The sequence below is a fragment of the Elephantulus edwardii genome, unplaced genomic scaffold (genome assembly GCF_000299155.1).
Source record: "Elephantulus edwardii isolate Elephantulus edwardi_28Jun2011 unplaced genomic scaffold, EleEdw1.0 scaffold00010, whole genome shotgun sequence".
NCBI classification, from domain to species: Eukaryota; Metazoa; Chordata; class Mammalia; order Macroscelidea; family Macroscelididae; genus Elephantulus; species Elephantulus edwardii.
This window is the reverse complement of record NW_006399760.1, coordinates 18,839,614-18,854,156: the sequence shown is the minus strand read 5'-3', so window position 1 is coordinate 18,854,156 and position 14,543 is coordinate 18,839,614. Positions and strand designations below refer to the sequence as shown.

Below are 14,543 nucleotides of genomic sequence, written 5' to 3'. Positions count from 1 at the left end.
CTTGGATACTGCATGTTTTACAATCAAGAAAGATACGCATCAGGGATGTATCCTTTCATCATCATATGTATGTATTTGGAATACTGAAAAAATAAACCCAGGATTGTGTGAAAGAACATGGCATCAAAATTAGAGAAGTCTCCTTATCAACTTGCAATCCATAGATGGACACAACTTTCCTTTTGAAAATAAAGACCTGAAGCACCTACTGATGAAATTTGAAAACCACAGCCTTCAGTATGGATCACATGCCAGAGGAGAAAACAAAAATCGTCACAACTGAACCAGCAAACAACATCATGATAAACTATGAAAATGTTAATGTTGCCAAAGATTTCATTTTATTTGAATCCACAATCAACATCCATGGAAGTAGTAGTCAAAAATTCAAAGGCAACATTTCACTGGGCAAATTTATTATGAAGGACCTATTTAAAGGGCTAAAGAGCAAGAATGGCACTTTGAGGACTAAGGTGCACCTGACCCTAGTCAAGGTATTTTCCGTTTCTTCAGAGACATAGAAAAGTTGGGCAAAGGAAGACCAAGGAAAAAATGTCTTTGAATTGCGAGATTGGTGAAGAATACTGAATATACCAAGGACTGTAAAAAAAAAAAACCCACCCAAAAAAAAAAAAACAACAAACGAAAAATACAAACAATCGACTATGTCTTACGGGGATAGAGAAGTGAAGTCTTGACTAAGAAGGAAAGAAAAAAAAAAAAAAAAAAACAACAAACAAACCAGATCTGTCTTGGAGCCTTAGAACCAATGAGAAGCAAAATTTGATTGCAAATACTTTGGATGTGTTATCAGAAAGGGCTATGCCTTGGAGAGGAGGCATCATGTTTGATGAAACCATTTGGGGGGGAAAAAGGGTGGGGATGATCAACAAGGTGGATTGAGGCAGTGATTGCAACAAGGATTAAGCACAACAAGGATTGTCAGGGTGGCTCAGCCTCTGGCAGTGTTTCCTTTGTTGAATATATTGTCACTGAGATTTAGTCTGATTCAATGACACCTAATAAAAACCAAGCCAAACTGAAACAAAAAAAAATCCCAACACAGCTAATAAAGATGTTACTATGAACTAACGAGCAGATCTCAACTCAAAGGAACACGGTGTTGTTATTGTTGTGTTTCACTGAGTCAGAGCTGCCCCATAGTGGGCCCTCTGGCAGGTTTCAGAGGCAGTTAATTGCATGGGAAGAGATAGCTCATCCATCTCCTATAGAGCAGCTGGTAACCTAGAACCATGTGCCTTTAGGCCATGTGAAGCGCACTATAGGGTTTCCTAGCTGACTGCACAGTGAGTTCCAACAACTACACCCTAGCAGCCAATGTGTCACAGATAAGACACCTCAGTTAAGCTGATTTTTCATAAAATTGATTCCTAAGGTACAAAAAGTGACATCAGGGAACAAACTCGTGAGATTTTAAAAATAGTAACCTCAAAAAGTTGTTTGAGGGTTAATAAAAGTTTTGCCCATGTCGTATATCTCCAGTTCAGCACAGTGAAGTCTAGAGTTCCTAAATGTAACCCTGGATGCCTATAAAAGTCAATTCAAAGGTTATGTTCTCTATACTATTCTCATTCAGGCAGAAAAATAGTCAAATGCCTTGGATGTGTTTCTATAAACAAGGATTGGCAGGGAAAGTGCTATTTATGTAATCTTCAGACAGAAAACTCGAGGGCAAATAACAACAACAGACAGAAAATCTGCTGGATAAGAACATATCATTACCTTGGGCCCCTCTTGATGAGGGTCTTTTTGCAGGACTTGGAATTACCAGAAATCTAGTTTACATACCTGACTCATTTTAAATAGAAATGTATCTAGATCATTATTTAATCTGGAAAGGATAAAAGTGATGAATGGAAACTTCTAAAGATTAAATCCCTGTACGCATAGAAAAAAAAGTATTTTCCAACAGTATGAAAATAAAGGTTACTGACTGGGAAAAAACATTTGACAAAACCATTTCAGACACACGTCTCATATCAAAAGTTTACAGAATCCTTCAGGGCCTCTATAATAAAAAGACTGAGAATCCACTTACAAAATGAGCAAAAGACATGGAAAAACTTTTCAGAGAGAAAGATATTCAAATAGCCAACAGGCACATAAAGAAATGCTCAAAATCACTGCCAATAAGAAAGATGCAAATCAAAACCACAATGAGTGAGATACCATCTCACTCCAGTAGCAAAGTTTAGCAGGACAACAAGTACTAAATGTTGGAGAATCATGTGGCATAATGGGTATTGTTGGTGGGATTGTAAAATGGTAAAACCACTCTGGAAGGCAGTTTGGTGCTTTCTCAAAAAGCTGAACATAGAAATTCCTTATGACCCAGCTATTCCACTGCTTGGAATATATCCTAAGAAAATGTGAACTGAGGCACAAACGGAGACTTGTACACCAATGTTCATAGCAGCGTTATTGAACACCGGAAAAACAGGAGAACAGCCCAAATGTCCAACCACAGTTCACTGGGTTAAGAAATTACTGTACATTCACATGGAATTCTATGAAGCATGCAGGAGCAATGATTTTGTTTTACTACCTAACTTGAGAGGGACTGGAGAGCATTAAGTTAAGTGAACTAACTCAGTCCCATAAGGGCAAATACTGTATAAGACCATTATTGTAGAAATAGATTGATAACTAGTAAAACGTGTATGAGGATCCAAGCAGCGGGGTAGGAGCAGAAGAGAAGGGTAAGGATGGGCAGGGGAGTAAGATGAGTAGAGGGGCGGGTGAGTAAAGGAAATGGCAAAGATCCAGTATGAAAAACCGTGTATATGAACTTTGTAAGCAAACCAGTATAAAATAAAAATTATTTTTAAAAAAGTATCTAGTTCATTATTTAAGATCTTCTAAGAATAGCCAAAATTCACATTTAGACAAGAAGGTTCAGATAGCTAGAACTGATATAATTTTATATTTGCTGTGTAAGTTTCAGAGCTCTGTTGGAAACAAGAATTGAAGCAAGGGAGTAAGTGATTCAGATGGATATCCACTCATTGAAATGAAAATCTCTTTTCTAAGAGCAACTCACAAAACAGCAAAATAACTCTGTGCAGATTTTACTGGAGCCACCAGAGGGCAGTCTAGCCCCTCAGGAGAAAACAAGAGGCGCTGTCCAGAAGCCAGTAGTGAGGAAAACGTTAAGAAAACATTCTAAGACAATATTCCAGCTATGGTGTTTTCATATCTCAAAGTACTTGTAACTGCCCACTTATGTTATTACTGCTGTCACTATTTTATCACATACTATTTGTTAATGAACAGGCTGAAAAATGGAATCAGCCCTGGAAAATGATAGCAAGTATTTTAAGACAGCTGAGCACCCTTCAAGCAGTGATCAACCATCCCCTCAGAACTTAACAACAGTATTTGTCAATTAGCCCCCAAAATCAGTCAACACAAAACGGAATCTATGTTAACAGGAAGAAATCAACAAGGATCAATTTCTCACTCCAACTCAAGGGAGGGTCTTTAGACCTAAAAAATCATTGCATTCCTTTCATGATTGCACAGAACAGAAATAATAAGTGAGAAACCCCAGACGTCTTCACGTTCCATTTTGCTTGTCTCTGCCATGCGTCCAGCGCAGAAAAGAAACAAGAAACCTGTTCTCCAACCTGACCAGGTGCACAATGCATATGTGCAGCTTCTGCAGAAAGCTAAAGGACACAGCACTACGTCCTGTTCACGTAAAATTCACAACTCAACATTAGCTTCTAGTGGGAAAACACTGACAGGGAACCCTGGGAAGGAAATGAACGCTTCCTCTCCAGATCTGTCCTTAGGGAAGGACACTTAGTCTCATATGCCCAGACTCCAAGTGAGCTGAGAATAAATGTATACTAATAGTCTTTTTTCCAAAAGTCAAAGCTGGATACGTCTTCTTTCAAATCAACTCCCGAGACATCTTCTGTCCTTGAGTCCATGCAGAATGGGTGGGTGGGGGGGACCACTTCAGTAAGTTGTTTTTAACTGTGAGGATTCTTACCACTGCAGGGTTCATAGAAGTAGTCATTCAACGTTAACAAATTTCCAGTAATTTCAATGCACTGTTACTAAAAATAGGTGCTGTGGTGGAGCAGTATTTGGAGCACTGTGGGAGAAAGATGTGGCATCTGCTTCCAAAAAATTTCTACTCTTGGAAATTCTATGGGGCAGGTATACGTTGCCAGAACTGACATGGAGGCAATAGGTTTGTATTTTGTTATTTAAAAAGAAAGCATAATTTGTTACTGAAACGGTATTAATGCTGTCCTCAGGGTCTAACTGCAGCAGACCTAACCAGACGACAGGTAGTAGCACCATCGACTGAGGCAGGAGGAAAGGCTGCACCACCACTAAATCACACGGGAAGCCAAATATTGCCACCCTGTCTCTCCCCTGCTTCCACAGAAGGGTCTCAGAATGCAATGTGTTCACAGAATAAGGACTAAAAGTCAGAAGGTGACTAAAAGCGTGGGTTGAAAGACAACCAAGCAATAAATTCAACTTTGTTGTCTTTCTAATTGAGCTTTCTATTCAGTTTGTTGCTATCGTCCTGGAAATCTTCATTGTAGAGTAAACTTGATGACAAATGGGCATGAGAAGGGAAGACTCACTAACACAAAAGCAAAACCAACCCCAAGTTCATTGCCATCAAGTCAATTCCTATTCAGAGTGACACTATGAGACACAGCAGAACTGCTTTATGGGATGTGTGTCAAAGGCTGTGGAGCCTCTTGGAAGCTGAGTGTTTAGTCCTCCAAGGAGACTGGTGGGTTTGAACCACTGAGCTTTCAATGAGCAGGAAAACATTGTAACCTCTGCACTCCCAAGCCTGGGCAAAGTCAATGCAGAGCTCACCTTGTTACCTGCTGAGCTCACTTTGCTTTATTGACTGGATAAAATACTGTCCTGAATTTGGAAGTGTTTCAAGGCACATGATTGAGCTTGAAAAAAATATGGGTGATTCTAGTTTCTGGTCTGTCACATCTCAGAAGGAAGGACAGATGGAGACTTCAGCAGTCATCTTTCCCCATCCTGTCCGCCATCCCAGGGTACTACCGCCAGGAATCCCATGGCATCTGAATAGAATTTTAGAAACAAAGACACAGTAGCACTGAAAAATACCTCATTGATCTGCTCATTTTGTTAGGGCAAAAGAATAATGTCAGTTGAATCATCTTAATAATAAAATTGCCTCCACCTATTATAATAAACATAGATTTCTATGAAATATAGAATATATTCATAGAAAGTCATGAGATTTCTGAGCTGAGATCATCTTGGTTCATCTTATCATTTCATAAATTGGGAAAATTAAGCCCAGAGGGGTAAAACGACTTGCCCAAAGTCACATAACTCTTTCCTTTAACTCTCATTACCCCAGTGATTAAACCATAATCATAACAACAAGAAGAAAACAGAATGATTAAGAGTGTGAGGGCCTATAAGTAAGAGTTATCAATGAAATTAACTAGGGCATCTAATGTCTAGGAACCTAAATATAGCTCAAAAACAACCACTTGCATGTTTAAAAATGCTCTCAATCATACTTCAGATTCCCAATGGTAAGACTCTTTTGCCAATGCTGAAGCACCCAGACATCCCTTGATTTCATTAGCATTTTTCATCAGCTCTATTTTAGAACCTAGCATAAAAATACCTCCTTTTTCGTTATCAGCAGCAGGCACCAAGTCCTCATAAATCAACCCCACCTTCAGATGGTAAGGCCCATTTAATCACCTCAAAGTCAGAATGTTATTGCTCAACACCAACAGAAGCTCCTAAAAATTAAATCCTCAAATATAAAACCACCAGCTTAATTAGATTAACCCTATGATAGCTGAAATTCTGTTCTAAAATTGGATCTACTTACAAGGACTCATAAAATATTCAGTTGCAATAGTGATTCAATGAAAGAATTATTACGTTTATAAGAGGTTATATACATTATAAGCTTAGATGTGTTAAGACATTCAATACCTTTCTATATTTCCCAGAAATGGTCTATAGACCGAAGTAATTTGGGGAGCCTTTTCCCAGTATTTAATAATTCCAGCTAACAACCTGAGTTTTTACATAAAGCAGATGGATATGGAAGTGAATCTCTTTTTAAAAAAAAACTATTTATTTTATTAATTTTAATGAAAATTTTCAAAGACTTTGGATTTCCATTCATTCATTGTTGCCCTTTTCTCCCTGCACAACCTTCACCCCCTCCCCCGCCCCGGTTCACTCTTCTCTTTGAAAAGTAAAAGAAAAATTCTTTCAATGTTATACAATCTCTCTCCCAGAAATGAATCTTTTAAAGGTAAAATAGGTAAACTTGAAAGAATTTGGCTTTAAGAATTTGTGAGGTAAAAGCTGAGTAATATTGTCTCACTCTTTGACTTGATAAAATTATCAATCTACACTGAGTTTATGCAGTTATATATGAAGAGGGCATGGTTTCTCCCTCCAAGAAGTTTATAGTCTAACTGGGAACAGAAAAGTACATAGATTTCATGTAAAGAGGCTAATGATGGATAAGGAAAAAGAAAAATAATGCAATTGCCAAGGAAGAGGAGGAGGAATTAAATCATTCTGTAGTATATAAATGAACAAGGTATGGGAGGAGGAAAAAAACAACCAAAAAAACTATTGAGTGACTGGGAAAGTTAGAGGGAGCCATGGGTTAGCAAATCAGCCCTGAGAGAGGCAGAGTACTGAAGAATTAAGAAATAGATCAAAAGAGGGGGGAAAATTTAAAAATGGGGTAAAACATGTACACTTACCTCAATACAGAGGTACATAGTCAACTGTTCAAGTTCTAGAAAGGGGCAAGGTGTTAAAAAGGAAAGCGACAACCAATGCTACAGAATGATCATAACAGAATGCTGTGAATTATTGTATGCCAACAAATTCGACAACTTAGGTAAAATCATCGCATTCCAAGAAACACAAACTAGCCTCATTGACTCAAGAAGAGACAGAAGATCCCAACAGACCTAGAAGAAGTAAAGACATTGAATCAATTACCAAGAATTTCTCAACAAAGAAGAGTCCTAGATCAGATGGCTTCCCTGGAGATCTACCAAACACTAAGAGACTTTTTGTGACTTTATGTGACTTTTTCTGAATATTAGAAGAGAAGGGAACAAATATTTCCTATCTCATTCTATGAGGCTAGCATTACCCCAACATCCAAGCCAGGCAAAAATACCTACAGAAAGAAAAGAAAACTGCATACTAATATCCTTTATGAATACAAATATAAAAATTCTTCACAGAATATTAGCAAGCAATGTCCGTACTAACAAGTGGGATTTATCCCAAGAACTCAAGGATGGTTCAGCACTACAAAATTAACCACCACTTTAATTGAACATAGGAAAAGAACTTCCTGACAATTTTCATCAACAAAGAAAAGGCATTAGACAAAAGCCAATATCACTTCATGATTACAAGACTAAACAAGCTAAGAAAAGAAAATAATTCCTCAATATGATAAAGGACATCCTTAACAAGGTTACCCATTGGAGAAAGAGTAAGAGTTTTCCGGCAAAGATCAGGAACAAGACAAGTATCACCAGCACTCACTACTGCTATTTAATATTGTACTAAAAATTGTAGCCAGAGGAATTAGACCAGAAAAAATGAAAAAAAGGCATTAAATCAAGAAGTAAAATTATCCCTTTTCCACAGAAGATATATAACCCCATATCTAAAACACCTCTAAGTTTCTTAGAAAAACAAACAAACAAACAACCTACCAGAGCTCACATATTAATTCAGCAGTGTGGCAAGGTGTAAGGTTAACATGCAAAAATCAACTGGGTTCTATGTATCAAAATAAACATGCTAAAATGAAATTAAGGGCATAATCCCATTTAAAATAGCATTGTAAAAAATACCTAGGAATACATTTAACCATGGAGTTAAAAGATTTGTATACTATGAATGATAATTTCCTGCTTTCAAAACATACTCAGTAGAATACTCAAAAGAACCTAATACTGTATAGAATTGAGAGTCCAGAAATAAGCCCATATTATCAATGGTCAGTCAATTTTTAACAAAAGTGCTAAGAGTCCATTTCACAAAGAAAAATCTCTTTTGTAAAGAGTCATATAGCAAACTACATTTTACTTCTAAAAATGTCCATTCTATTTTTTACTGGGAGAAGGGGAAGGACCGGGGAGAAAGGAAAATGTAACAATGAATGAATTAACAAAAAGAATTGAAAAAGAGACATGCTATTGATTTTATATTATTTATACCTCAATAAAGTAATTTTAAAAATACTATCCTACTTTTTTGTTAATGACAACAGTCATTGTATCAAACTATTAACTATTCTTGGCTTCTTGTTGTTGTTATGTGCTGTCAAGTTGCTTACAACTCATAGTGACCCTATGTATAACAGCCCTAAACCCTGCACTATCCTGTGCCAATCTTATTGTCTCTGACACACCTACCCCATTACCCTAGTCATCAATCCATCTCATCGAGGGTCTTCCTCTCTTGCACTGTCTCTCCACCCTCCCAAGCATGATGTCCCTAAGGACTGGTCCCTCCTTGCACATAACCAAAGTCTGTCAAGATGAAGCTTCAAAATCTTTGCCTCCTGGTTTCACCAGAAGAACCCTGGTTTCACCCTCTCCAGGACAAACCTGTTTGTTCTCCTAGCCTTCCATGGTTCCATCTTCTCGAGGATGACAGCTCAAAGGCATCAATTCTCTATCATCCCTAGTCATTGTCTAGCTTTCTGATGCATAGCAAGTAAATGCAAAGACCATGGCCTGAATCAAAGGCACCTTACTCTCCAGACTGACATGGTTGCTCTTCAGTACTTTGGAAAGGTCTCTGACAGCAGACTTTTCTAATGAAATCAACTTTTGATTTCCTGGCTTCTGGTATCAAGAGTGTTGACTGTGGATCCAAGCAAACTGAAACTGTGCACATTCTCATTCTTTTCATCGTCTATTATGATGCTGCCAATCAGTCCAGTGTGAGAATTTTAATTTTCTTGATGTTGAACTTTAATCCATTCTGAAGGCTGCAATCCTTGACCTTCTGCAGCAGGCACTTCAGGTCCTCCTCAGTTTCAGCAAGCAGGGTTGTATCATCTGTGTAACACAGGTTGTTGAGGAGTCTTCCTCCAATTCTGATGCCACATTTCTCCTTATGTAGCCCAGCCTCTTGGATAATTTATTCTGCATATTGATTAAAAAGTTATGGAGATAGGACACATTCTTGGCATACAATCTTCCCAATTTTGAAAGATGTAGTGTTTCCTTGCTCTGTTCAAAGACTGCCTCCTGGTCCAAATATAGGTTTCACATAAGCACTATCAAATATTCTGGGATTCCCATTCTCAGAGTTAGCCACAGTTGGTTGGGATCCACACAGTCAAATACCTTTTCATAGTCAACGAAACATTGGCATTCCTCTTGAACTTTCTGCTTTCAGCCAAGATCCATCTAATATTAGCTATAATAACATCACCTAGGACTATGGCCTCTTCTAAAACCAGCCTATACATCTGGCAGTTCTCTGTTGATGTGCTGTTCAGTTGTTTTTGGATAATTTTCAGCAGAATCTTGCTTGTATGTGATATTAATTATATTGTTCGATAATTTCTGCACTCTGTCAAGTCACCTTTCTTTGTGATGGGAGTGAATATAGATCTCTTCTAGTCAGTTGGCCAGGTGTTGTCCTTCAGATTTCTTGGCATAACTTGGTGAGTACATCCACAGCAAATAGCAGGCCTTCGAAAACCCTATGCACAGTAGAGCACACTTAGACTAGCTGATATGGCAACTGAGGTTGAGCCCTCAAGTATGGAAACACAAAGGAGGAGGAAATAGTTGTAAGAAAACACTAGTGATTGGAACATGGAATGTAAGAACTATAAATGTAGGAAAATTGGATATTGTTAAGAAAGAAATGAATGCATAAATATTGACACACTAGGTATTGGTGAGATGAGATGGACTGGCATGAGGGATTTTTAATCAGATGATCATAATGATCTACGATGCTGGAGACAAAAAGGTGAGGAAAAATGGGGTTGCTTTCATAATTTAAAAAGCCTTTTCTAGATCTGTCTTAAAATACAATATTGTGAGGGACAGGATAATATCCATACACATACAAGGAAGTCCAGTGAATACCACTATCATTCAGATCTATGCACCAACAACTAGAGCGAAAGAGGAGGAAACAGAAGATTTTTCCCCAACTTTTGTGGTCAGAAATCGATTGACCATGCAATCAAGATGCATTGATAATAACAGTGACTGGGATGCAAAAGTTGGGAACAGAGAAGGATCAGTAGTGGAAAACGTGGACTTGGTGACAGAAATGAAGCTGGAGATAGAATGATAGAATTTTGTACAATCAACTATTTATTCACTGCAAATTCTTAGCTAGTAATGTTTACTTTCTCTTTCCCCTGTATTCCTGGAGCTTCTGGCAACTTTCTAACATTTAATTGTTCCTTACTATCTTCATCAGTTTAATGCCAGAACAATGATTATAAAGCACAAAACAGCTAAGTCCTCCAGAAAGCCTGTTCAGGAGAGAAAACGAGTATGAGTGAATGGCCATTGCACTTGTTAAACTTATTCCCTTGTTCCCTAAAGCAGATGAAGTCAGTGGTACTTTCACACCAACATGTAAGTTCACCCTAACCTGGCAAATGTGGGTTCCTCTACCTTGCTTACAAGCAAAATTTGATTTTTAAAATGCAAAGAAAATGCCTGTGAGTCCCTTGAACTGCAGGAGGGCATCTGAAATGCGGCAACTCTCCATCTTACTCATTGCAGCATGTAAAACTAACAAATAATATTACATCCTGTTCCACAGTTTTGCTTAAAATATTTTTAAGTATTTATATTCTCTTTTTTCTATTCTGCACATTAGAATGTATACATGTTGCTCAAGCTACAAAGCAATTACTGTCCTTCTACCCCTTCTGCCTGAGAAAGAAATTGTGTAAGGTAAGGCCATAGTCAAACACATAACGGGGTTCTTTTCGTGTTACTCTTTTTACTCTTAAATTTGCAAACTTACCAAATGGGTAAATGTGGATTGCCGAGTGCTTCCTCAGCAGCCACATCCGAACCTACTCCCACCCCCATCATCTCCTTCTAACAGGGACTCCAGTGTACGTAATCTCGGGGGATTAATCATGACTGGTTTATGTCTATTAAAGCAGCAGGTCCTCCACTTGCTCCCTCTCTCCTGCAGCTTGTGGTGGCCATGTGACCGAATTCTAGCCAGTTCTCATTGTCTACTGAGGACTTCTGGGCTACTTTCCCTTCCAGGTGAAAAGAAGTGCCTTTTCAGCTCGTCCTAGGTCTAGATGAGCATGCCCATTGGTTCGAGAGCCAACATCCCAAGAATACAAAAAGGTAACAGGATGAAGACAGCAGAAAGCAAACAAAAAAAGGCCTGGCCCTTGACATTGTTAGGCTAATTCACCAGTCAACATGCTTCTCATACTTTAAAAAGGCATAGGAATCACCTGGGTGGATGTCTTGTTAGCACGTGGATATTGTTTTGGGAGGTCTGAGATGGGGCCAGAGAGTTCCAGTTCTAACAGGTTCCTCGGGAAGGCAGGTCACACCCCAAATTGTAAAGCATTAGGCTTCTCAGACTGTGAATAAGTAAATGCGATTTTTATGCCTTAAGCTAATGCCAGAGCCCTATTATCTGCACCAGAAAGTTTCCCTAATTGACAGTAATGGGTTAGGGAATTTTCATTTGATTAGATTCTTACTGAAAAGGAGAAACAATTCTGAAGCTAGAAATGTCCACATTGCTGCAAAATTGGAAAGGACGTTTTAGAAAGAAGGCAAATTAAATAAGGTCAATCTAGATTTGAACACATTCCCTTGGATATGCAATGTACTTTTCCCACCTCTTCTACTTTCTACCCAACTAGGGGGCTCTGGTGGCCTAGAGGCAAGAAGCTGCACTGCAATCCCAAAGGATATTGCTTCAAATCCACCAGCTACTCCAGGGGAAAAGAATGAGCATTCTCCTCCCATGTGATTAACTGTCTCTGAAAACTCACCGGGGGGTTAGCTATGGGTTAGTTCTGACCCCGCAATACACAACAGAGTCAGAGACCAATAAACTAGGTAAGCACAGGATTAGTTACCAAACTGTAGTGAACAATATAACTTTTTTTTTCCACATCAAAGAGTCACTTTCTAGATCTGGTTGGCATCCATCTCTCCCCCACCCCCATAACATCTTCCTACAGAATCAAAGCCTCTTAAACCTACCACTCTCGACAGAGATTAAGTGCCCAATAAACAAAGTACTATACACAGGTTTACTTGTACTTCCTTACAGTGAAAAGTTTTGCAAGTTGTGGTGAAAAGCACGTGAAATTGTTCACTATGGATTAGTAAATGCAAGTAAATTCATATTGAGTAGGTAATTCACCTCTGGCCTCAAAAATTATTCATTTGGTCAATCACTCAACTACTCCTTAATTCATTTATTCAAATGTTACTAGGAGGACATAGCAGACACAAAGTGCAATGCAAAACAGACCTCAAAGTCAAACAGACCCTGTTAATGCAGACTCAATGCCATTCTAAGTGCAGGCAGAGATGATTTAAAAACGACTGACTTACAGTTTTCACATCGTTGGTGCCAATAATTCCTCCAATCTCCCCCAGATCCTTCAGCAGTAAATTCAGGATCTCAGTTGCCCTCTTTTTCTGGTGGTTGCTAAGCTCTTGCAGTTGGCTCAACTCTCTCTGTGTGGTTGTCAACGTCGTCTGAAAAACAAAGTTCAACAACAAGCTAGATGGGTTGTCACTGGCTTCTTCTATGTAACACTGCAATTATTAACAGCAAGTTGGATAGAGCTATCATTTCACGTAATTCAAATGTATAAATCCTTTCAAATCAAACCATTGTAGCAGCTCTGTATTCTTTGGTTTTGGGTTTGGTTTTTTTTTTTAAAAAAAGAGGAACCTGTCTTGCACCAATACGTTCTTTTTTTTTTTTTAATTTAGTTTGTTTATTTTTCATTTCAATGAACATCTACAGAGATTTTGGAATTCCATTCATTCATTGTTGCACCCTTCTCCCCGCACAAACCCCTCCCTCTTCCCCCGTTTGCTCCTCTCCTTGAAAAGCAAAAGAAAAACTCCCTCATTGATACACAATCCCCCCGTACCTCCCCAAACCCCACCCCCTACCCCCAAATATAATCCACTCTGCAACCCTCATTGCGTACTCCTACGATAAAAATAATGCCCTAAATACGTTCTAAATCTATTTAACAGCTGACCATTTCCAGGCCAACAAAATATGTTATGGGAGAAAACCCCCAAACAAAAAGGACCTATAGGTTTGTGATATTTTCTCACACCTTCCTACCACCCAGATGCTGTTTCAGCCCACTTTTTCAAGGGCTAAAAAACCCTGTATGTGTCCCCGTCACCATTTACAATAAGTCTGTTCCCTTTCCTACTTCTAAAATCCCAGCTTCCATCATAATAATGCATGGGTCTGAAAAGAGCAGAGGAGCATTAATGAGCTCAGATGACAACGTAGAGTCTTCCCATCTTCACAGTGAAGCTGAACTGAATACTGCTCATCTCTTCTCAAGTCAGTCAAGCTGAACAGATGGCTTCTTAATGTACAGCAGAAGCTCCATTTTCTCTCCAAACTAACAGATCCATCTCTCGTCCATCTCCCATGAATATATACCACAAAGTATAAACTTTTTAGTAACTATACTAACTTCCAACAGATGCATTAGCCATCTTAATTCTACGAAATAATAAAATACAGGCAGCACCCAGGCTAAATGTATATTTAAGTCATGTAAATCCTTAGAGTCAGAACAGGTTGGTACAGTTCTTATTTTAGCCTGACTTCAGTGCAAGAAGGGAACTTTGGTGGCCTAGTGGTTACGAAACTGTGCTATGAACTCTAAAGCAGGAAGTTTAAATCCACTAGCTGCTCTGAGGAAGAAAGAGGAGTAGTCTCCTTTTGTGAGATTTACGGCCTCTGAAAACCCACTGGAGAGTCAGCTGTGAGTTGGTTCTTGGCAACAATGAGTTCTTTTCTTTTAATGCAAGAACAATCACGGCAGTGCAGTGGCTTGGAATTCTAAGGGAAAAAAAAGATGAGGTCATCTGCTCTCATAAGAGTTGTTGTTGTTGTATGTGCCATTGAGTCAGAACCAACCATAGCTGGCTCTCCAGCAGGTTTTCAGAAGCAGTTCATACGGGAGGAGACTGCCCATCCTTCTCCTGTGTGGAGCAGCTGGTCTTAGAAATCCTATGGGGCTGTTCTGCTCTGTCCTAGCAGCTCATTAGGAGTCAGACTTGACAGTGGGTTTGGTTTGAGTACAAGAGAGGAAAGCTAGTGGCACAGTGGTTATTGTACTGAGCTGCTAACGGAAAAGTTGGCATTTCAAGCCCAGCAACTGCTCTGCAGGAGGACAACGCTGACAATCGACTTCTGACAAGAGTTACAGTCTTTTAAACCCTCCGGGGGTAGTTCCACCATGTCCT

General features: G+C 38.9%; 1 protein-coding gene across 1 annotated transcript in view; it reads right to left on the bottom strand.

The window, feature by feature from the left end:
• Positions 1–14,543, bottom strand: part of KIF5C (kinesin family member 5C) — a 204,958-nt gene that overhangs the window by 27,193 nt on the left and 163,222 nt on the right. Inside the window, exon 15 of the mRNA XM_006880763.1 lies at positions 12,645–12,791. Coding sequence (XP_006880825.1) covers positions 12,645–12,791 — 147 coding nt within the window. The remainder of the gene's footprint in view (positions 1–12,644; positions 12,792–14,543) is intronic.